The sequence below is a fragment of the Scyliorhinus torazame genome, chromosome 3 (assembly GCF_047496885.1).
Source record: "Scyliorhinus torazame isolate Kashiwa2021f chromosome 3, sScyTor2.1, whole genome shotgun sequence".
Lineage (NCBI taxonomy): Eukaryota > Metazoa > Chordata > Chondrichthyes > Carcharhiniformes > Scyliorhinidae > Scyliorhinus > Scyliorhinus torazame.
The window spans coordinates 223,350,743-223,373,725 of NC_092709.1; the positions used below are offsets into that span (position 1 = coordinate 223,350,743).

The following is a 22,983-nucleotide window of genomic DNA, read 5'->3' on the forward strand; positions in this document are numbered from 1 at the left end:
AACTGGTTAATACAAAATTGTACTCTGAAAGTACAACTATCATCCCCGTTTAAAAATGTTTCAGTAGGGCAGCATGGTGGCGCAGTGGGTTAGCCCTGCTGTCTCTTGGTGCCGAGGTCCCAGGTTTGATCCTGGCTCTAGGTCACTGTCCGTATGGAGTTTGCACATTCTCCCCATGTTTGCATGGGTTTCGCCCCCACAATCCAAAGATGTGCAGGGTAGGTGGATTGGCCACGCTAAATTGCCCGTTAATTGGAAAAAATGAATTGGGTACTCTAAATTTATTTTTAAAAATACTTCAGCATGCACACTCAAACAAACAAAGGAAAAACAGAAAGGGTCTCTGCAGAGAAAGGCTTTGGTGGATCGGCTTTATAAAATAAACAATAAAGTTCACATGGTTTCAATGCTGTTGATTTGGAGCTTCCTCGTGTGAAGACCAGCTCGCCCCCACGAGATGTCTGGAGGTTCTCACCAACAGAGCTTTGGTGTGGAGGAGAATACTGAGCTGGATCAATTGTTCTTGTCTTAGCTTCTTAGCTTTCCGAATGCATACAAGTTATACTCTGATGAGGATTCTCTGGTTGCACATTGATAAACACACACAGACTTTCAGGTAAGGCAGGGAGAGAGCGAGTTAGAGCAGCTGATCATGTTGATCAGGTAGCTGAAAACATGTGATTTCCTAAAAACGGGGTGCTTGTTGACAGACCAAGGTGTACTCACAACTTCAAAAAAAAAATCCAAATGTCCAAATGATAGTGTCCTTAATATTATAAAGGTAAAAAAATACATAGAATTAGAACTCCTACAGTGCAAAAGGAGGCCATTTGGCCCATTAAGTCTACACCAACTGTCTGAAAGAGCAGCTTTGCCAAAGAATCATCCAGACTTGAAATGTTAGCTCCCTTTTCTCTCCACATATGCTGTCAGACCTGCTGAGATTGTTCAGTATTTTCTGTTTTTGTAACTGAAAGAGCACCCTACCTAGGCCCACTCCCCCGTCCTATCCCCGTAACCTCAAACTGCATACCTTTGAACACCAAGAGGGAATTTAGCATGGCCAATCCACCTAACCAACACATCTTTGGACTGTGGGAGTGTGGTAGTCTGTATTAGGGGTATTACGGTACCCTGATGAATGCTGTAAGACTATTGGTGTGGGAGATACTGCTATTTTCATTGGTGAACTCTGCCTGCCGGTTCCGCCCTCAATACGCCTACGTGGCGTACCCCGCCGGCCGACAGGATACGGTCTCCCTACGGGACCTGGCGCCCGCTGGATCCCCACCCACACCTCCACTACCGACCCCATCCTCCCTCCCACCGGCACACCCCACAACCGCCCCCTTCCCGGGTGGATCGGTCCTTCCACTGGTCCTATCTAGGGATGATGAAGCTGCTGAAGAAGCCAATGCCATGCTCCCGGAGCCACGGATGCCCGAGCTGGTGCCTGCATCACCGCCGGTGCTACGACGATCGCAGAGGACGACCAGGGCCCTCGATTGACTAATTGCTTCACTCTGACTGTAAATAGTTATTGTAAATAGTTGCGACATGTAACGAGGCAAAACACTGTGCTAATGTATACCGGGTACCACCATAACCTACACCTCTACCACTGTATAACGCAAGACCACCACCCCCACCAGACTCTTTTTTAACAGGGGGTGAATGTGGTAGTCGGTATTAGGGGTATTACAGTACCCTGAAGAATGAGACTGCTATTTTCATTGGTGAAGCCTGCCTGCTGGTTCCACCCAGTAAGGTGGAGTATAAGAGCCTGAGTCTCCCCAGCAGCTGCATTCTGTACCTGTGCTGCTGGGGGAAACATCTACTGCAATAAAGCCTTCAATTGTCTCCAATTTCGTTTCAGGAATTATTGATCGAGCATCAGGGAGGAAACCCACGCAGACACAGGGAGAGAGTGCTAACTCCACACAATCTGGAATTGAACCCGGGTCCCTCGTGCGGAGGCAGCAGTGCTAACCACCGTGCCGCCCAGTTTGTGGAGATATGGTTTTCCCAACACTATGTTAAATATGCCAAATAAATGCCAGCATTTGTTGTAAAAGATAATTTTAAGATTGATGCCTGTTAATTTATCTGAATGCAGAATGCTTGGAATGGGGGCTTCTGTGAGGAGAGTCATGGAGGTGAAAACCCTGAATGTATTTACGATGCAATTGGGTAGTGCAAAATAGAGTTACAGGAGGCTTCTGGATCGATGTACTGATATGGACCAAGTGATCTCAGTCCTCATCCTTAATATCCTGTAAACTCATCTGTGCTGTTGAACAGTTTCACTGAGATCCCCTGAACTTCATTCTGTATTTTCTATAGGTTAAACTCTACTATTTCCTGATAATCTCCTTTGCGTAAGGACCTGGTGAGATGCATTCTTGGGAGACTAACTAAAGTTGCCTGGGTGACATGAACAACCCCTGCCCCTGGTGCCCACACGCATGTCAACAGCTGAATTCTGAGCTGAAGCCAAGATCCACAGTGTGAGCATGCGCAGTTTGCCAGCCCACTGTGATGCGCAGCAACATTCGGACAGTACCATCGGGATTTGAGGGAAGATTGAATTAAAAAAAACAAAACAGGGTCAATATATGAGGTATGTAAGAGTCAATGGCGGTAAGGGCAAATATGCTGAATTCTGTGACAGAGTGTTATGTGAAGCTATTTTGTGATCTCTAATGGAATGCTGCTGAGTTGTGATTTGGAGCTGTTGAATGCCCCCCCCCCCCGCCCCGCTGTGTCGGGTTTGGTACATTCCGCCATGGCGGCCGCTCCGCTGAAGCTGCCGGCGGCGGAGAGCGGCCCCCGCAGCCTGCGTGCCGTCACCGGCTGCTCCGTCAAGGTGAGTCCGGCCTCTGCGCGCACCCAAATCTCACTCTCTCCGGGGATAGGGCTTGATGTGTAGCTCGGACCTGCAGGCCTGGTATCCTCCCCCCGCCCCAAGTGCAGGCACCGCTACGTCACTGGGCCAAACTGCTCCCCCTGCCTCAACTTGAGTTTCTATCCTTCTCCTATCGCCCCTCGAAGAAGACTCGATGGGCCAAATGGCCTCCCTCTGCACTGCAGGGATTCAATGCTCTCCAAGCACATCTTGTTCATGAGGCCCATTTCCTGCTCCCTATTCCCACTAAATCGATGACCACCTAACATCCTTTCCTGCTCTATATTAGTTAATATTGTTAAGTTTTCTCTTTAGGTACTTCCCCTCCTTCAAATGCACTGTCATCACCCAGTCAAAGAAAAACAATCCCTCGACCCCCACTTTTTGTCCTTGCAAACTACTGCGCAACCTCCCTCTCCTCTCTCAAGGCTATGAATGTCTGCCACATCTTTCCTGGATTAAAACAAAAGTAATTCATGAAACGTGAGCATTTTCCAGCAAGGCCAGCATTTGTTAGCCATTTTGCATTGAGAGTTTGATGATGGGCTGCATTCTTGAACCGCTGTAGTCCATGATTTTGACCCAGTGACCGTGAGGGAACGGTGATGTAGTTCCAAATGTGTGTGGCATAGAGGGGAATCTTGCAGGTGGTGGTGATTCCATGAGTCTGCAACACTTGTCCTAGGTTGTAAAGGTTACAGGTTTGAAAGGTGCTTTGAAGGAGCCTTGGTGAGTTGCTACAGTGCATCTTGTGGATGGTACACACTGCTGTCACGAAGGGAGTGAATGTTTTAAGGTGGTGGGTCGGGTGCCGATCAAGCAAGTTACTTTGACCTGGATGGCGTTGAACTTCTTGAATGTTGTTGGAACTGTAGTCATCCAAGCTAGTTGAGAGCATTCCATCACACCCCTGACTTCTTCCTCATTGCCATGATGTGGAGATGACGGCGTTGGACTGGGGTGAGCACAGTAAGAAGTCTTATAACACCAGGTTAAAGTCCAACAGGTTTGTTTCAAACACTAGCTTTCGGAGCACTGCTCCTTCCTCGGGTGAATGAAGAGGTATGTTCCAGAACATGTATATAGACAAATTCAAAGATGCAAGACCATGCTTGGAATGCGAGCATTTGCAGGTAATTAAGTCTTTACAGATCCAGAGATAGGGGTAACCCCAGTTAAAGAGGTGTGAATTGTCTCAAGCCAGGACAGTTGGTAGGATTTTGCAAGCCCAGGCCAGATGGTGGGGGATGAATGTAATGCAACATGAATCCCAGGTCCCGGTTGAGGCCGTACTCGTGTGCGGAACTTGGCTATAAGTTTCTGCTCGGCGATTCTGCGTTGTCATGCGTCCTGAAGGCCGCCTTGGAGAACGCTTACCCGGAGATCAGAGGCTGAATGCCCTTGTTTCTTATAGATGGTGGACAGGCTTTGTGGAGCCGGAGGTGAGTTATTTGTCGCAGAATTCCAAGTTACCGACCAAGGGCCACCAAAGAGATAATTAAAAAGGGAAAAAAATGGAAAAACCAGAAAGATGAAAAAAAACCCTAATTAAAACCATTATATAAAAAAGAAGAGAGTAGCTGAACTAGCAATATTGGTCCATAATAAGCAAGAAACAGGAGAAACTATCATGGAGAATGAGGAAACGGCAAAGGTGTTGATCAGATATTTTGTATCTTCACAATAGAAGACACAAACTACATACCAGAAATCGAAGTTAACCTAGAGGCTAATATGAGTGAAGAAGTTAAGGTAATTAATATCAGCAGGCAAAAAATACTGGAGAAACTCAATGGACTAAATTGTACAAATCCATAGGACCTGATGGCCTATGTACTAGGGTTCTAAAATGGATAGCTGCAGAAATAGTGGGTGTGCTGCTATGATTTTACAAAATTCCCTCTATTCTGGAAGGGTGCCAGCAGCTTGGAAGTTAACAAATATAACACTGCTATTCAAGAAAGGAAGGCGAGAGAAAACGGGACTACATGCCAGTTAGCCTGATATCAGGCAAGTGTTTAATCTATTACTGTATTAAGGATGTCTCAATGATGCATTTAGAAAAGCATAGAATGATTAGAACAAGTCAGCATTGTTTTATGAAAGGAAAGTTGTGTTTGACAAATTTATTAGTTTTTTGAGGATGTAACTAGTAGGGTAGCTGAAAGGGAATCAGTAGATGTATATTTGAATTTCCAGAAGACACTTACTACGGTGCCAGACAACGAGATAGTGGCTCATGGAGTTGGGGATGATATATTAGCAGGGAGAGAGGATTGGTTAACAGACAGGAAGCGGAGAGTTGGATAAATAGAGCATTTTCAAGTTGGCAGGCAATGATTTGTGGAGTGTCACAAGGATCTATGCTGTATTTCAGCTGTTTATAATCTATAGTATTGACTTCGACAAAGACACAGAGTAATGAATCTACATTTGGTGACGATGCAAAACCAGATGGGAATGTAAGCTGTGAGGAGGACACAGAGGCTGCAAAGAGATGTAGACAGGTTAAGTGAATGGGTAACAAGGTTGCAGGTGAGTATAATGTGGGGAAGTGTGAGCTTATTCACTTTGATCGTCTGGATAGAAAAACAGCATTGAATCATAGAATTCCTACAGTGCAGAAGGAAGCCATTAGGCCCATTGAGTCTGCACTGACACTCTGAAAGAGCACCCTTCCTAGGCCCACCTCCCCACCCTATACTTTTAACCCGACCTAACCTGCACATCTTTGGACACTAAGGGGCAATTTAACATGGCCAAACCACATAACCTTTGGACTGTGGGAGGAAACCAAAACTCTTGCAGACACGGGGGGAAAGTGCAAAATCCACACAAACAGTGACCCAAGGCTGGGATTGAACCCGGGACCATGGCGCTGTGAGGCAGCAATAACCACTGTTCTGCCCTAGCATCTTTTTAAAAGGAAGGGGGGGACGTTAGGCTATTTTGTGTTTCGGGTAGGAGAGACTTGTTAGGGATGGAGATGATTTATGCAAATATATTTATATTTGGATTTGCATTGTTTACTGTTGTTGTTACTGTTATTATTATAAAATTACAAATACCTTAATAAAATTCTTTTTAAAAGGCTTGAAACTTGTAAATGCTGATGTTCAGAGCAACAGTGTACTCAGACTAGGATTGCAGAAAGTTTGCATGCACGTACAGCAAGCAATTAGGAAAGCAAATGTCATGTTGACGTTTATTGAAAGGGGATTATAGAGTATAAGAATAAATAAGTCTTGCTACGATTATATGTGACTTCCGTGTGTAGTGTGTACAAATGTGGTCTCCACACTTGATTGGAAGGAGTACGGTGAAGGTTCACAGGATTGTTCCCTCTATGATGCGAGGCTGAGTAAATTTGGGCCTAGATTCATTGGAGTTTAGAAGAATGAGAGATGATCTCATTGAAACATTCATGATTCAGATGGGGATTGACAGGTTAGACACAGAGGTCCTTTTTCCTGACTGGTGAATCGAGAGCAAGGGGGCACAGTTTCAGGATAAGGGAATGATCATTTAGCATGGCGATGAAAAATTTCTTCTCTCAGAGGGTTAGGAATCTTTGGAATTCTCTACCCCAGAGGATTATGGTGCGCCATCATTGAATGTATTTAAGGCTGATTTTGACAGATTTTTGGGGTCTTGTGAAATCAAAAAATATGGGGACTGGGTGGGAAAATGTAGTTGAAGCTCAAGATCAGCCACCACCAACTTCATACATGAATTCTATGATTCTATGAATTTCAGTGCTGGTGTCGTGTCAGGTATGTAGGCCATACATTCCAATGAATGATCGTGTCAAAGGTCTCTTTGGCAGCAAAGTACTGACTACACAACCGACCCATGCTCGCAAAACCAAAGCATAGGGTCCAACATTAGATGTGATTCTACAATTGGACAACATTTACGGAACAATCTTGAGTGTGCTAATCATTACACTGACAACTAATTTAAGATCATCAATCGGGCTCTCAGTGTGGCTCACTTATGCTTGTTAGAAGCTACATATTGACATACAGGGTCATGTCCTTTTGTAATCCATAAAAACACATCCACACATTGCACCTTTCTCCAGTTAAACTAAAGCTTGGGGGACAACCATTCCCGGCTTAATTTCCCATGGCAATACCTTGACCAATCAGAGTCGACCTGCCTGGTTTGAATTTGCCCATCCCCTAGTGCATTCTCCATGGCAATGCCTTTATCAATCAGAGCCCATTTGTCAACCAATCAGCACTCTCTTCTCATGCAGTATAAATGATTGTTCCCTTCAGAATTGGTGTTCTTGCAAATCTGCCCTGATGAATGCAAGATGAGAACCATTGGCAGCACGTCTCATTTTTTCAGCAATACTCAAGTTTTGTTCCAGCAGATACCGGGGAACCCCACCGCCTGGAGGTTCCCCTCCTAGTCACTCACCACCCTGGCTTGAAAATATATCGCAGTTCCTTCACTGTAGGGGTCAAAATCTGGAACTACCTCCCTAACAGCACTGTGGTTGTACCTACACCGCAGGGACTGCTGTGGTTCAAGAAGGCAACTCACCGCCATCTTCTGAAGGGCATCTAGGGATGGGTAATAAATGCTGGCCTAACCAGCGGTGCCCACACCCCATAAATGAATTTTTAAAAACTACCATATGACTATACTCACATTACTTAGAATATGAAATACTTCCTTCGTGGCTTTGAGTTTATTCATGCTCAGAAATAAGTTGGTTCAGTCCCAAGCGTGCTTTGATCCCTGTTGGGTTGGAAATAGCAGTTTTATATTTTCCCCCTCACTAACCCAGAAGTACGAATGGCAATCAGTCTGTTCTCACTCTTGATTGCTATATGGAAATGGAATTGAAATTGCTTATTGTCACAAGTAGGCTTCAAATGAAGTTACTGTGAAAAGCCCCTAGTCGCCACATTCCGGCGCCTGTTCGGGAGGCTGGTACGGGAATTGAACCGTGCTGCTGGCCTGCATTGGTCTGCTTTCAAAGCCAGCGATTTAGCCCTGTGCTAAACCGGCCCCTATTTCATTTCAGATGGAGATAGTGAAAATGGGACCAAGCTTGGTTGTAAGAGATGTGTTGTTTAATAGCCATTCAGCACTAACTGCCAAACGTTTTTATGAATGATCTCCACCTAGGTCACAGAACTGGAGGATAATTGGCGTTGTTGAAATCGTGCCCCAGCAAAGATCTTGGTGCTCTCAGGAGAATAGGGCAATCAATTTGGTTTGATGACCACATTGGCCATGATAACCAAGGCATACACATTTATTAAGGTTATTGAATAATAATTGAACAGGAATCCTGGCGGATTTCTGATTGCCCTCACTCAGTACAAACTAATTCTTCAGCATCTGGGAATTTGTTTAGTTGGTTTAGCTGTGTGCTGTACCTCCATGGTACATTTACTCATTCACTCTCTTAATTTTTAGGTTCTGGAATGTGGAGTTTGTGAAGACGTATTCTCGCTGCAGGGAGACAAAGTACCTCGCTTGCTCCTTTGTGGTCATACTGTCTGCCATGATTGTCTCACCCGCCTTCCACTGCAGGGGAGAGCGATACGTTGTCCATTTGACCGACAGGTGACTGAATTAGGTTGGTCCAGCAATTTATATTTCTAATACTTAGTTGAATATTTTTGAATTTCTTAATGCATGCTTCAGTTTGAGATTTTTATCATAGAATTTACAGTGCAGATGGAGGCCATTCGGCCCATCGGGTCTGCACTGGCCCTTGGAAAGAGCACCCTACTTAAGCCCACACCTCCACCCAATCCCCATAACCCCACCTAATCTTTTTGGACACTAAGGACAATTTAGCGTGGCCAGTCCACCTAACCTGCATATCTTTGGACTGTGGGAGGAAACCGGAGCACCCGGAGGAAACCCACGCAGACATGGGAAGAACGTGCAGACTCCTCACAGACAGTGACCCAAGCCAGGAATCGAACCTGGGAACCTGGAGCTGTGAAGCAACAGTGCTAACCACTGTGCTACCGAGCCGCCCTTTATGGTTTACTACTTAAAAATTCTCAAGTTTATTGGCTTGCTTCAGTATTGCAAATTTAGTTTGAACCCTTACAAGCCTGCCACTGCCACAGACTGCCCGATGGTCCTGATATAGTGACATTAAGTTGAAGCTGGTTGGGCTCCAAATAGAACATTTCAGAATAGCGACCAAGTAGAAGAAAACAACCCGAAAGTTAGTGGGACCAACATTGTCCAGAAGAAATGCACTTTTCTGTTGACTGATGGTGAGGTCCACTTGTCCTGAGAAGATTCACTCCACCTTGACAATAAGTCGCAGTACTTCACTACCTATTGACTTTGAATCCCGTGACACTATTTTAAAGAAGAGCAGTGGAGTTCTGCCACAGTACTGGTTCATGTTTATCACTTGACTAAACAGATTGTTAAAACAGATAAACTGGTTATTTGGGAGATTGTTGTGTGTAAGTTAGCTGCTGCATTTTCTACATTAAAATAGAGGCTATACGTTAAAATATGTCATTGACTGTAAAATGCTTTAGGGCACCCTAAGGTTGTGAACAGGACCACATAAATTAAAGTCTTTCATTCGTTTTAATCATGCACATAAAAACCACAAGTTGACCACAGGAACTTGAAGTAAATTATTGCTTTTTTAAATTATTTGATCATGGGATGTGGGTGTCACTGGCTAGGCCAACATTTATTGCCCGTCCCTAATTGCTCCTGAGAAGGTAATGGTGAGCTGCCTTTTTGAATCACAGAAAGATGTCTCTCAGCACCAGATTAAAGTCCCAACAGGTTTATTTGAAATCACAAACGCTCCGAAAGCTTGTGATTTCAAATAAACCTGTTGGACTTTAACCTGGTGTTGTAAGACCACTTGCTGTGCCCACCCCAGTCCAACGCCGCATCTCCACATTTTTGAATCACTGCAGTCCTTGTGTTGTTGGGACACCCACAGTGCATGAAGAGAGTTCCAGGATTTTGACCCAGTGACAGTAAAGAAGTGGCAATATATTTCCAAGTCAAGGTGGTACGTGATTTGAAATGTAACTTGTGGGTGGTCCCATGTGCCTGCTGCCCTTGTCCTTCTAGGTGTCCTTTGTAGGTTTAGAAAGTGCTTTTGAAGGAGTCTTGGTAAGTTATTGCAGGGTGTCTTGTAGATGGCATGCTCTGCATGTTTTTTAAAGTATTTTTGTTCCACAAATTTTCAACAATTTACAACAACCCCCCCAACGCCCCCCCCCCCCAACAGCCAATGATAACCAACTCTCGAAAATGCATGATAAACAAATCCCGAAAGAATTGTAGAACCCATCACCTGCTCCGCCCTTAGAGCAAATTCCCCCCCACTATTCCCTACCACACCCCTGAGCGCAATGGCCAAGGGCTCTGTAGCCAATGCAAACAGAAGGGGGGACATGGGGTATCTCTGCCTTGTACCCCGGTGCAGTACGAAATACCCTGAGTTCATACTATTTGTGCGCACGCTCGCTACCAGCACCTTTTATAACAGCTGCACCCACACCACAAGCTTCGGCAGAATCCCAAATTTCCCCAATGACTCGATTCCACCCGAGCAAACGCCTTCTCCGCATCCTCCATCTCCCTTCCCTTTGCTGGAGAAAGCACCACATTCAAGGACAACTGTCTGCCCTTTACAAATCCTGTCTGATCCTCCCCAATCACCTGCGAAGGCACCCATCAACCTTAACAGAAGCACCTTTGCCAATATCTTGGTGTCTGCATTCAGCAGAGATATGGGCCTATATGACCACACTCCACTGGATCCTTATCCTTAAGCAACAACGGGATGGAGGCCTGCCCCATCATTTGCGGCAAGGCACTCCTATCCATCGCGTCCTCAAACATTCCCATCATTAACTGCACTAGTCGATCTGTAAATCTTTTGTAAAATTTGACTGTGAACCTGTCTGTCTCGCCTCCTTCCCTGTCTTCATCCTCCCAATCACCATCTTCACTTCTCCCATCCCCACCAGCTCTTCCAACCCTGCCCTCACTGCCTCCCCCAACCTCTGGCACTCTCGCCCACCCAGAAATTCCCTCCTCTCCCGCTCCTCTCCCGGTGGCTTTGACTTGTATAAGTCCCGATAAAACTCCTTGAATATCTTATTAATCTGTTCCGGAGCCACCGCTAACTTTCCCGTCCTGTCCTGCACCGGAACTATCCTCGCCGCGGCATCCCTACGGAGCTGACCTGCTAACATGTACCCTGCCTTCTCCCCTACTCGTAAATAGCCCCCCTTGCCCTTCTCAGCCGACGCATCACTTTCCCTGTGAACAATCGGTTAAACCTCGCATGCAAGTCCTTCCTCTTTACCAGGAGCCCTGGATAAGGGGTTCTGGGGAGAAGGCAGGGATGAGAAAATATCAGCCATGATTGAATGGTGGAGCAGACTCGATGGGCCAAGTGGCCTAATTCTGCTCCTATGTCTTATGGGTCCCCCGCATACCTCCCATCCACCTCCAAAATCTCTTTTGTCAGTCGTTGGCATTCCTCCCTCTCCTCCCTATCCATCTTGGCCTTAAACAAGATCATCTCTCTCTCCCCCCCCCTACCACCGCCTCCGGAGCCTCCCAGAACATTGACGGTGAGACCTCCCCGTGCAATTGAACCCCACGTTCTCCTCTATCACCTTCCCAACTTGTCACAGGAGCTCCGATTTGCAAATAACCCCACGTCCATTCTCCACCCTGGCTTCTGGGCTGCCCCCTTCCCCAATACCACATCCATCCAATGCGGAGCGTGATCCAAGATCACAATTAGATATGCTGGTGATGGAGAGAGTGAATGTTTAAGGCGGTGGATGGGGTGCCAATCAAATGGGTTGCTTTGTTCTGGATGGTGTTGAGCTTCTTGAGTCTTGTTGGAGCTGCACTCATCCAGGCAAATTGAGAGTATATCCATCGAATTCCTGAATTGTGCTTTGCAGATGGTGAACAGGCTTTTGGGAGTCAAGAAATGAGTTACTCTGCATAGGAATCCCAGCTTCTGACCTGCTCTTGTAGCCACAGTATTTATATGGCTGGCCAGTTCAATTTCTGGGCAGTGGTGACTCACATTTTGATAGTGGGGGTTTCAGAGACGCCATGGATTTTCAAGGAAACGTGGTTGGATTATCTCCTGTTAGAATTGGTCATTGCCTGGCACTTGTGTGGCATGAATGGTACTTGAGGCAAAATAATTGTTATATGGGATAAGAAGCCACTGGACATTCATGTGGCATTTTGTTAAATTGGAATGGTTCTTTTGTAGATATGTTGAGTCCATTTTTAAATCAGGTGATGAACTTTGCCAATATGAAGTCCTATACTGCTTTTTCTCTCCCTCAACATTTTCAAGATTATCTTCACCATGATGGACTTAGTTCCATTTTGCACTTTGAATATAGCTGCAGTGTTTCTACCTTATCCCAAAACGCTGAGTGAATTATGACATGTTTGATTCCACACCCATATTCTTTTTTACAATGAATGTAGGATAAAAACTGTCAGTACTCAAGGATAGCCTTGGGTGGATGAGAGTGTAAATTTAAAAGAAAATACTGAAGATTTGATGCAGACTGAATATGAATTAATTTGACAGGTGATTCGGGTGTCTGGGGTTTAAAGAAAAACTTTGCTTTGTTGGAGCTCCTGGAACGTTTGCAGAATGGCACTGCCAATCACCATGGAGCATCTGAGGAGGTTCTGGGAATATCAGGAGAGGTATGTAACTTAACTATCATGATAGGTGGAAAGCACTTATGATCTGAGGAAGATAATGGTGCCAGAGGTGGAGGCAAGAATTTGTGGAGGAAATTGACAGACATCAAGTCATCATGCGTGACAGGACAAAGGAGAGGGAGGTTGAAGCTGAGAGGAAGTTGGTTGCTTTTACCATGGATAGAAAGTGACAATGGGGTTTGAGTCTTTAGTGATGTGAGGCTTCAGGTTGGTAATTGTCTACTCAGTTTATTTATTAGTCACTAATTTCTGGAAGATTGAAGATGAAAAGGGTTATCAGAGGAGTGGTGGGACTGATTAGAGATCAAAATAGAGATCTATTGGTGAAGACGGAAAGCATGGCTGAAGTACTAAATGACAACTTTGGGGATTTTTGCCAAAGCTATGGTGAACTTCAGGTTTGCTGAGATACTAGGTAGATAAATATAGATAAAAAGGAGGCCCCAGAAAGGTTGGTGGTACTTAAATTGAATGATTCACCCAGTTAGAATGCGATGCATCCAAGGGTGCTGAGGGCAGTAAAGATAGAAATTTCAGGGATGTTGGCCACAACCTTTGATACAGGGGTGATGGCAAAGGACTGGAGGATTGCAGCCATAGTCAAAAATAGGGGCAGAAGGACATATCTGGAAACTTCAGGTTGCCCAATTTAGCGTCAGTGATGGGGAAGCTATCTAATCTAGGAGAGCATTAGCAACCATTTGGACAGGCATGGACTAATAAAGCGGAGCCAGAATGAATTTTCTAAGGAAAGATTGTTTGAGTGACTTGGTTGAGTGACTTAGGGCAGCACGGTAGCACAAGTGGATAGCACTGTGGCTTCACAGCGCCAGGGTCCCAGGTTCGATTCCCCGCTGGGTCACTGTCTGTGCGGAGTCTGCACATTCTCCCCGTGTCTGCATGGGTTTCCTCCGGGTGCTCCAGTTTCCTCCCACAGTCCAAAGACATGCAGGTTAGGTGGATTGGCCATGATAAATTGCCCTTAGTGACCAAAAAGGTTAGGAGGGGTTATTGGGTTACGGGGATAGGGTGGAAGTGAGGGCTTAAGTGGGTCGGTGCAGACTCGATGGGCCCAATGGCCTCCTTCTGCACTATGTTCTGCACTGTATGTTCTCTGATCTATGGCTGAGTTTTTTGTAAAATAACAGAGTGTGATTGATGAATTTTCAAAAGGCATTTGATAAATGTCAGCAAAATAAGCCCATGGGGTAGAAGTGGGGGCAGGAACTTCGATGCATACTTGGCTAAGAGACAGAAAACAGCATGTGGTGACTGGCTGTTTTCTGGGCTAGCGGGAGGTATATAATAGAGTTCCTGAATGGTTCCTACTAGGATCACTGCTGTTTTTGTTGCATGTTAATGTCCTGGACTTGGGTGGTATAATTTGGAAAATTGTAGATGACATGAAACTTGGAAATGCAGTGAGAAGGCTAAAACAGACTTCAGGAGACACTGGTAGATTTGATGGTACATGATAAATAAAAGTCAATATAGAAAATTGTGATGCATTTTGGTCGGAAGAATGAGGAGAGACAATACATGTTTTAATTGGGGTGCAAGGAGAAGAGAGACCTCGGCTATTTTGTGCACAAATCTTGGAAGGAGACAGGTCAGGTTAGCAAAGCAGTTAATAAAGCGTATGGAATCATGCTTATAAATAGAGGCATAGAATACAAAAGCCAGAAAGTTATGCTAATTCTGTACAAAACTCTGATTTTGTTACAGCAGGGATATTGCGTCCAATGCTAGGCACCACATTTTAGAAAGTGTGTGAAGTCTTTGGTGTGGGTGCAGAAGAGATTTGCTAGAATGGTTCCAGAGATGAGGGATTATAGTTATGTGGATTGCCTGGAGAAACTGGGGTGGTTCTGCTTAAAACAGTGAAGGTTCAGAGGATTGATGGAAGCGTTTAAAGTTGTGATAGGTTGAAAACGAGTAGACAAAGAGAACCTCTTTCCAATGGCACAGATCGAAGATGATTGACAAAAGAACCAGATGCGAAATGAGAAAAAACATTGTTGCGCATCGAGTGATTATTATTTGGAATGTATTCTCGGATTTGGTGCTGGGTATATATCCAACAGTAGCTTTAAAAAGAGAATTGGACGAGAGAAAAAAAATCATCAATAACAGGAAAAAAGCTGAGACGAGGGACTGATAGGGTTGCTAATCTGAAGAACTAGTATGGACTCAGTGGGTCATATGGCCCCTTTCTGAGTTCTGTTCTATGATTCTCTACCTTGCCTTCTGAACTCTGATCCTGATTTAAGTTTAGGTAATGTAGCAAAAGTTATAATTGGACATTGTGGTACAGCTGATTTCAGAACTGGCAGCTAATGTCAGGTGCTGATATGATGTAGGCTTTCAATTCTCATCTGCTGTACTTGGTGGACGGATGGGGATTTTGGCTCCTTTTTGTTTCTTAGGTAAACCTATGATTTTGTTTTCCTAAATAAAGCAATGCACCACGAAAAAAGGGAGCAAATGTTTTGCCAAAACAACAGAAGCAGATGTTGGTTATCATTTCTGATGCATCCATCAAACGTTCTGCAAAGTAGCATAAAGTATACTGCTAGGTACAAAAGCAAAACACTGTGCATGCTGGAAATCTGAATTAAAAACAGAAAATGGTGTAAATGCTCAGCAGATCTGGCAGCATCTGTGGAATGAAAAATAGAGTCAACATTTCAGTTTGATCACCTTTCATCAGAACTGTTTCCATCTCCACATACTGCCAGACCTGCAGAGTGTTTCCAGCACTTACTGTTTTCCTGCTGATAAAACAAACATTTTAGAGCTCTTTAGTCTAGATTGTGATAAAATTGAGGTGATTTTATAGCAACCAGTAATGTTAATGCAAAGTACTGTACTTACAGTTTCTACCAGTCTAGTAAACCAGCTACAATTGGACAGAGAGCATTTTAGTGTTTATTGACAGTATACAAACTAACAGTCTACTTTTTTGATGTAAATTCTTCTGAAGCGTATTATCCGCTGTGATGAAGATGAAAACCACGTTGCATCTATGTACTGTACCGTGTGTGCAACTCATCTTTGTGTAGACTGCTCCCAGGTAACACACTCCACACGGACATTAGCCAAACATCGGCGAGTACCTCTGGCTGACAAACCGCATGAGAAGACGATGTGCTCTCACCACCAGGTGCACGTGATCGAGTTTGTTTGTTTAGAGGAAGGATGTCAATCAAGTCCTCTAATGTGCTGTGTTTGCAAGGAATATGCAAAGCATCAAGGGCATAAGGTACTTGTAATTTTAGCTAATATGTTAAGTATTGCGGCCTGCAACATTGGTTTCATAAGGTCCTGTCATCAGACAATTTAAAAGGGAACAAAGGCATTAGTATTTTTAATTCATTGTTTCTTTTGTGTAAGATTTTAATAATGGATATGAGCAGGTTAAAAACAGAATCCGCTGAGACAGGGGCCTATCCATTGTTTATATTTAACATTAGTGTCTTAGTATGCAAGACTACCTTTCAAAAAGAAAGGTTACTTGAAAGTTTCTCCTCTCGATCTCTCTAAACAGTTGACCGTGGTGTTTGATGCTGGCAAAGAGAAGAGTTTTTTTTCTCTGGAAGGCTGACATGTCTCCAACATGTAATGACATTACATTTAAAAAAAAAAAAATTTTTTATTAAAGGTTTTCATAAAATATCAATAACAAAATGAGAAAGAAAAAAGAACCCAACAGGGTTAAGTACAAAACACTAAAAAAGCAACCCCCCAAACCCCCCCCCCCGTACCTAAATAATAAATTAACATTAACACCCCGACTTAAGACAACAGGTGTATACACCCCCTCAGACCCTTCCAGTGTAAATAACATAAACAAAAATAAAGTAAACCCTCCCACCCCCCGAGCTGCTGCTGCCATTGACCAATGTCTATCGTTCTGCCAGAAAGTCTAAGAACGGTTGCCACCGCCTAAAGAACCCTTGTACCGACCCTCTCAAGGCGAATTTCACCCTCTCCAATTTAATGAACCCTGCCATATCGCTGATCCAGGATTCCACGCTTGGGGGCCTCGTATCTTTCCACTGAAGGAGAATCCTTCGCTGGGCTACCAGTAACGCAAAGGCCAGAATTCCGGCCTCTTTCGCATCCTGCACTCCCGGCTCCTCTGCCACCCCAAATATTGCGAGCCCCCAGCCCAGTTTGACCCTGGATCCTACCACCCTCAACACCGTCCTCGCTACGCCCTTACAAAATTCCTCCAGCGCTGGGCATGCCCAGAACATATGGCTGTGATTTGCTGGGCTCCCTGAGCAGCTAACACACCTGTCCTCACCCCGAAAGAACCGGCTCATCCTTGTCCCGGTCATGTGTGCCCTGTGCAGCACCTTAAACTGTATGAGGCTGAGCCTTGCGCATGAAGAGGAAGAGTTCACCCTCCCTAGGGCATCTGCCCACGTCCCCTCTTCGATCTCCTCTCCCAACTCCTCCTCCCACTTACCTTTCAACTCCACCACCGAGGCCTCCTTCTCCTCCTGCATCACCTGGTAAGTTTCCGAGATCGTCCCCACTCCCACCCACCCCCCCGAGAGCACCCTGTCCTGTACTGTGTGTGGCAGTAGCCGTGGGAATTCCACCACCTGCCGTCTGGCAAAGGCCCTTACCTGTAAGTACCTGAAGGTGTTCCCCGGGGGGGAGCCCGTACTTCTCCTCCAGCTCACCCAAGCTCGCGAACTTCCCGTCCACAAACAGGTCCCCCAACTTTTGTATCCCTGCCCTGTGCCACCCCGAAAACCCTCCAACTGTTCTTCCTGGGGCGAACCGGTGGTTCACCCGTAATGGGGTCCACGCCGAGGCCCCCACTTCCCCCCTATGCCGCCTCCACTGCTCCCAAATTTTGAGGGCTGCCACCACCACTGGGCTCATGGTATACCTCCTTGGAGGGATCGGCAGCGGCGCCGTTGCCAGTGTCCCCAGACTCGTATCCACACAGGACGCCGTCTCCAGCCTCTTCCATGTAGCCCCCTCCCCCTCCATCACCCACTTGCGCACCATCGTCGCATTGGCGGCCCAGTAGTACCCACAGAGGTTGGGCAGCGCCAGCCCCCCCTATCTCTACTCCGCTCCAGGAACACCCTTCTCACCCTCGGAGTGCCTCGCGCCCACACAAACCCCATTATACTCCTGTTAACCCGCCTGAAAAAAGCCTTCGGGATAAACACGGGGAGGCACTGGAACAGGAACAAAAACCTTGGGAGCACCGTCATTTTGATTGACTGCACCCTACCCGCCAGGGACAGCGGCAACGCGTCCCACCTTTTGAACTCCTCCTCCATTTGCTCCACCAGCCTTGTAAAGTTAAGCCTATGCAGGGCCCCCCAGCTCCTGGCCACCTGGACCCCCAAATATCTGAAGCTCCTCTCCGCCCTTTTTAGTGGGAGCTCGCCAATCCCCCTCTCCTGGTCCCCTAGCTGAACTACGAACAGCTCGCTCTTCCTGACATTACATGTTAAACTCCCTTCATCTGTCATATTTTTTTCTCTCACATGCTTAAATGCCCAGGGTTGAAATATACTTTACACTAATTTTTACCCTGACCTATCCAATTAACTGTGAATAGCTCAGCACCAATGTAGGTGCACCAGACCAAGTAGCCTTCTCCCATTCTGTAAAAATGGATGCTTTTCATTGACAGTTTTCTTTTCTTTAGTCTCAACAACTGGAGATTATAATTGGTCCCTATGTGCACTCTGAGCATACACCCTCAATTAAACAATCTCACATATCTCGCCAGTTTTAAGGCAGAATACTGTGAAGGCTGGAAATTTTAAGTAAAAACTGAAAATGCTGGAAATACACTCGGTTATGGCAGCATTTGTGGAGAGAAACAAGAGTTAATGTTTCAGGTCCGTCGCCTTTCATTTAGAGCAGGTGTTATGTTGGTTGAAAGAAAATAAACCGAACCAGGCAAAGGAAAGGAAACTAAATGGAGCAGGGATTAGGATCTGAAATAGTTGAATGCAATGTTGAGTCTGGAAGGCTGTAAAGTGCCTAATCAAAAGATGAGGTGCTGCCCCTCAAGCTTGCGTTGAGCATCACTAGAATAGTGCAGTAGACTGTCACACCTCCCACTGCCCAGTTGTCCAATTTCAACCCCATATTATTCTTCAAATTTATAAAACCGTTTCACTTTAAATTACCTGTTTTCCCTACAATCACACAGATATAGGCATACACCTGGCCTACCCCACACTGGCTAACCCATGTGCAAGCCACCCAGGTGTTATTACCAAAAGGGTACTTTTAGGTCGATCTTCCCACAAATAAATTGTTTTGATTATTTCTTTTTTTTTTTAACTGGAACATTTATTTAAAAAAAAAACCCACAATCTCCTACCCCATCACAGGACTAGCTTTCTGGACCTCATTCGAGACCCAATTACCATTTATTCCATTAAATCACATGCTGCCTGCCTTCCAAATGCACAGCAAGTTTCTTTTTCTTCCAAACCACAAAAGAGCAGTAAAAGAAAGCTGTAATTGACCTGGAACCTGTGGTTTACAAACAGTCAGTTGTGTTGTAAGTGACTTCAGTTGTTCGTAACCAATTAGCTGAATTTTCTGATATAAAACAAAGATCGGATTTCAGCTGGACAGCACAACCATTTTTGTTGTTTAGCACCAGAAGAGATTAGCTCCTGTATGAGTATTTTTGCAGTCATCAGCAGTCCAGGTGAAAATGTTTGGAAAAATACATTGGTGGTGACACGTGCCCTTGAAATAACTTTGTCTTTAGTTGAAAATTGAATCAAGCTAAACTCTGTAGCTAGGAATGATCAGGTAACGTATTGTAACCTATTAAGCACTCCACCAAGATGTAGCTTCGATCAAAATGTGATGTATTGGTTTTATTTCAGTTGAGATACCTGGAATGTGGGTAATCATGCTCGTTCACCATGTGATATGGAGCACAACTTGATTTCCTACTTGATTGAAAAGTGATAATTAAAATTTTTTTTTTTAAGAGTACTCAATAAATTTTTGCAATTAAGAGGCAATTTAGTATAAAATTAGTGTTTGTACCGTTTGGCCTTGTATATAATTTTACTGTTTTAATAAAAAGATATGGCCAATCCACCTAACTTGCACATCTTTGGGGTGTGGAGGTGAAACCCATGCAAACATGAAAAGTGATAGTTGACTTAAAGACTCAATTACAAGGGGGCACAGGTTCAAGGCAAGAGGGGGAAAGTTTAGGGAGATGTGCAGGGAAAGTTTTTCACGCAGAGGGTGGGTGGGTGCCTGAAACATTTGCCAGTGGAGGTGGTGGAGGCAGGCATGATAGCAACATTATAATGTATCTTTATAGACACATGGATGGATCGGGCGTGGAGGGATAAAGATCTTTTGGGCAATATGTAGTAGGTCTAAATAAGGAATCTGGATCGATGCAGGCTTGGTGAACCCAAAGGGCCTGTTCCTCTGCTGTAATGTTCTTTATTCTCTTTGTTCTTAAAGGGGGTTTCAAAAACTTTAAAAATGGTGTTGAAAAGGAGATGGCATTTTAAAAAAAGTTTCTCATCAATAGACATGCAAGTTGAGGTCTATTACTGTTTGGTGACATGCTAGTTAATGTAATCTACATTTATAATGTGATTGTTTTTTATAATTTCAGAATATACTCTTAGAAACTGAAGCAAATCAAATCCGTGCATCCATTTTAGATATGGCACACTGTATCCGTACTTTTACAGAGGAAATCTCTGACTATTCTAGAAAACTAGGTGGAATTATTCAGAAGATTGAAGGAGGAGAACAAATAATAGAAAGCAGAATTGGAATGGCTCACACAGATCATGTAAGACTAACATGTCGTTCTTTGGGACATTCCTCCGGGTTCAAGGCTATAAATTGTTCAGGATAATATCGTTGGGCTGCCCCGCCATTATTTCCCAATTTGCTTTACTGAAACACTATTGATCATTGTTGTATCCAGTCAACTTTTTGAAAAAAATCAGCTTGTGTTCTCTAGAAGTTCACTGTTTTAAAGTTTAATATTTTTGTTTCATGGGCTGTTATACAGTTTTTATTAAAATGTAATCACTGATCCTAGATATTGGTCAATGTCAGCCTCATGTAATATAGCTGGATCATTCCTGAGGATTAGAAGATCGAACATACAGTGCAGAAGGAGGCCATTTGGCCCATCGAGTCTGCACCGATCCACTTAAGCCCTCACTTTTACCCTATCCCCATAACCCAATAATCCCTCCTAACCTTTTTGGTCACGAAGGGCAATTTATCATGGCCAATCCAGTCTTTGGACTGTGGGAGGAAACCGGAGCACCCGGAAGAAACCCACGCAGACACTGGAAGAACGTGCAGAATTGAACCTGGGACTCTGGCGGTGTGAAGCCACAGTACTATCCACTTGTGCTACCGTGCTGCCCAAGCTGTGGCCGTACCATAGCTATGACCGTGTTGACTATCTGGACAAAATTAACAAGCACGGTATTTAAGTATCTGAAAAATGAAATGAAATGAGCACAAAATGGTGCTGCTTTTACATTGGCTTACTGTTTCCTGCATAATGACAAGTTTTATTTCCTTATTACTTGCTGGTCACTAGGACTTCTGGAGACATTCTGAACCAAGGAAGCCTCATTTCACTTAACTGCTTCCGATCAGAATTGCTTTTGTTTTATTGGCTACAAATAGTGCAAGGAATTGGGGATGTGGGAAGAAAAGAAAATGGTAACTTCCAAAATGATACATTTTTCTACAGAGATAAATCTATTTTTGATGAGTTTTCTTGCTACCCAAGAACAAAATATTGCAATAAAAACAGAAAATGCTGAAAAAACACAGCCTTTGACAAGGCCCCACATGGGAGACTTATAAAGAAAGCAAATGCACATGGGATACAGGATAACTTGATAAGCTGGATTCAAAATTGGCTTAGTTGTAGGAGGCAGGGTGATGAAACCTGTGAAACAGTTGAGGAACACTGGAGAATCTTCCAAGCGATTTTTCACAGTGCTCAGCAAAGATTTATACCAACAAAAAGGAAGGACGGTAGAAAGAGGGAAAATCGACTGTGGATATAAGACCATAAGACATAGGAGCGGAAGTAAGGCCATTCGGCCCATCGAGTCCACTCCACCATTCAGTCATGGCTGATTTCAACTCCATTTATCAGCCATTTCTTGGACCACTCTCCTAAACTGTCTAAATCTTTCTGCAGCCTCCCCACCTCCTCCATACTACCTGCCCCTCCACCTATCTTTGTATCATCGGCAAACTTAGCCAGAATGCCCCCAGTCCCGTCATCTAGATCGTTAATATATAAAGAGAACAGCTGTGGCCCCAACACTGAACCCTGCGGGACACCACTCGTCACCGCTTCTTGACAGCCAATCGTCAATCCATGTTAGTACCTTACCTCGAATACCATGGGCCCTTATTTTACTCAGCAGTCTCCCGTGAGGCACCTTATCAAAGGCCTTTTGGAAGTCAAGATAGATAACATCCATTGGCTCTCCTTGGTCTAACCTATTTGTTATCTCTTCAAAGAACTCTAACAGGTTTGTCAGGCACGACCTCCCCTTACTAAATCCATGCTGACTTGTCCTAATCCGACCCTGCACTTCCAAGAATTTAGAAATCTCATCCTTAACAATGGATTCTAGAATCTTGCCAACAACCGAGGTTAGGCTAATTGGCCTATAATTTTCCATCTTTTTCCTTGTTCCCTTCTTGAACAGCGGGGTTAGAACAGCGATTTTCCAATCCTCTGGGACTTTCCCTGACTCCAGTGACTTTTGAAAGATCATAACTAACGGCTCCACTATTTCTTCAGCTATCTCCTTTAGAACTCTAGGATGTAGCCCACCTGGGCCTGGATATTTATCAATTTTTAGACCTCTTAGTTTCTCCTTTGTGATGGCTACCATATTCAACTCTGCCCCCTGACTCTCCTGAATTGTTGGGATATTACTCATGTCTTCTACTGTGAAGACTGACGCAAAGTACTTAATTAGTTCCTCAGCTACTTCCTTGTCTCCCATCACTAGATTACCAGCGTCATTTTGGAGCGGCCCAATGTCTACTTTTGCCTCCCGTTTGTTTTTAATGTATTTAAAGAAACTTTTACTATCATTCCTAATGTTACTGGCTAGCCTACCTTCATATTTTATCCCCTCTTTCCTTATTTCTCTCTTTGTTATCCTCTGTTTGTTTTTGTACCCTTCCCAATCTTCTGACTTCCCACTGCTCTTTGCCACATTATAGGCTTTCTCTTTTGCTTTGATGCATTCCCTGACTTCCTTTGTCAGCCATGGCTGCCTAATCCCCCCTCTGAT

At 44.5% G+C, this 22,983-nt stretch overlaps 1 protein-coding gene across 2 annotated transcripts in view; it reads left to right on the forward strand.

Moving 5' to 3' along the window:
- The first annotated feature begins 2,767 nt into the window (after nucleotides 1–2,767).
- Nucleotides 2,768–22,983, forward strand: part of trim23 (tripartite motif containing 23) — a 51,781-nt gene continuing 31,565 nt past the window's right edge. For both annotated transcript variants that reach the window (XM_072496929.1, XM_072496931.1), the window contains exons 1-5: nucleotides 2,768–2,866; nucleotides 8,345–8,507; nucleotides 12,510–12,631; nucleotides 15,633–15,911; nucleotides 20,298–20,480. In XM_072496929.1, coding sequence (XP_072353030.1) covers nucleotides 2,786–2,866; nucleotides 8,345–8,507; nucleotides 12,510–12,631; nucleotides 15,633–15,911; nucleotides 20,298–20,480 — 828 coding nt within the window. In that variant the 5' untranslated portion in view covers nucleotides 2,768–2,785. The remainder of the gene's footprint in view (nucleotides 2,867–8,344; nucleotides 8,508–12,509; nucleotides 12,632–15,632; nucleotides 15,912–20,297; nucleotides 20,481–22,983) is intronic.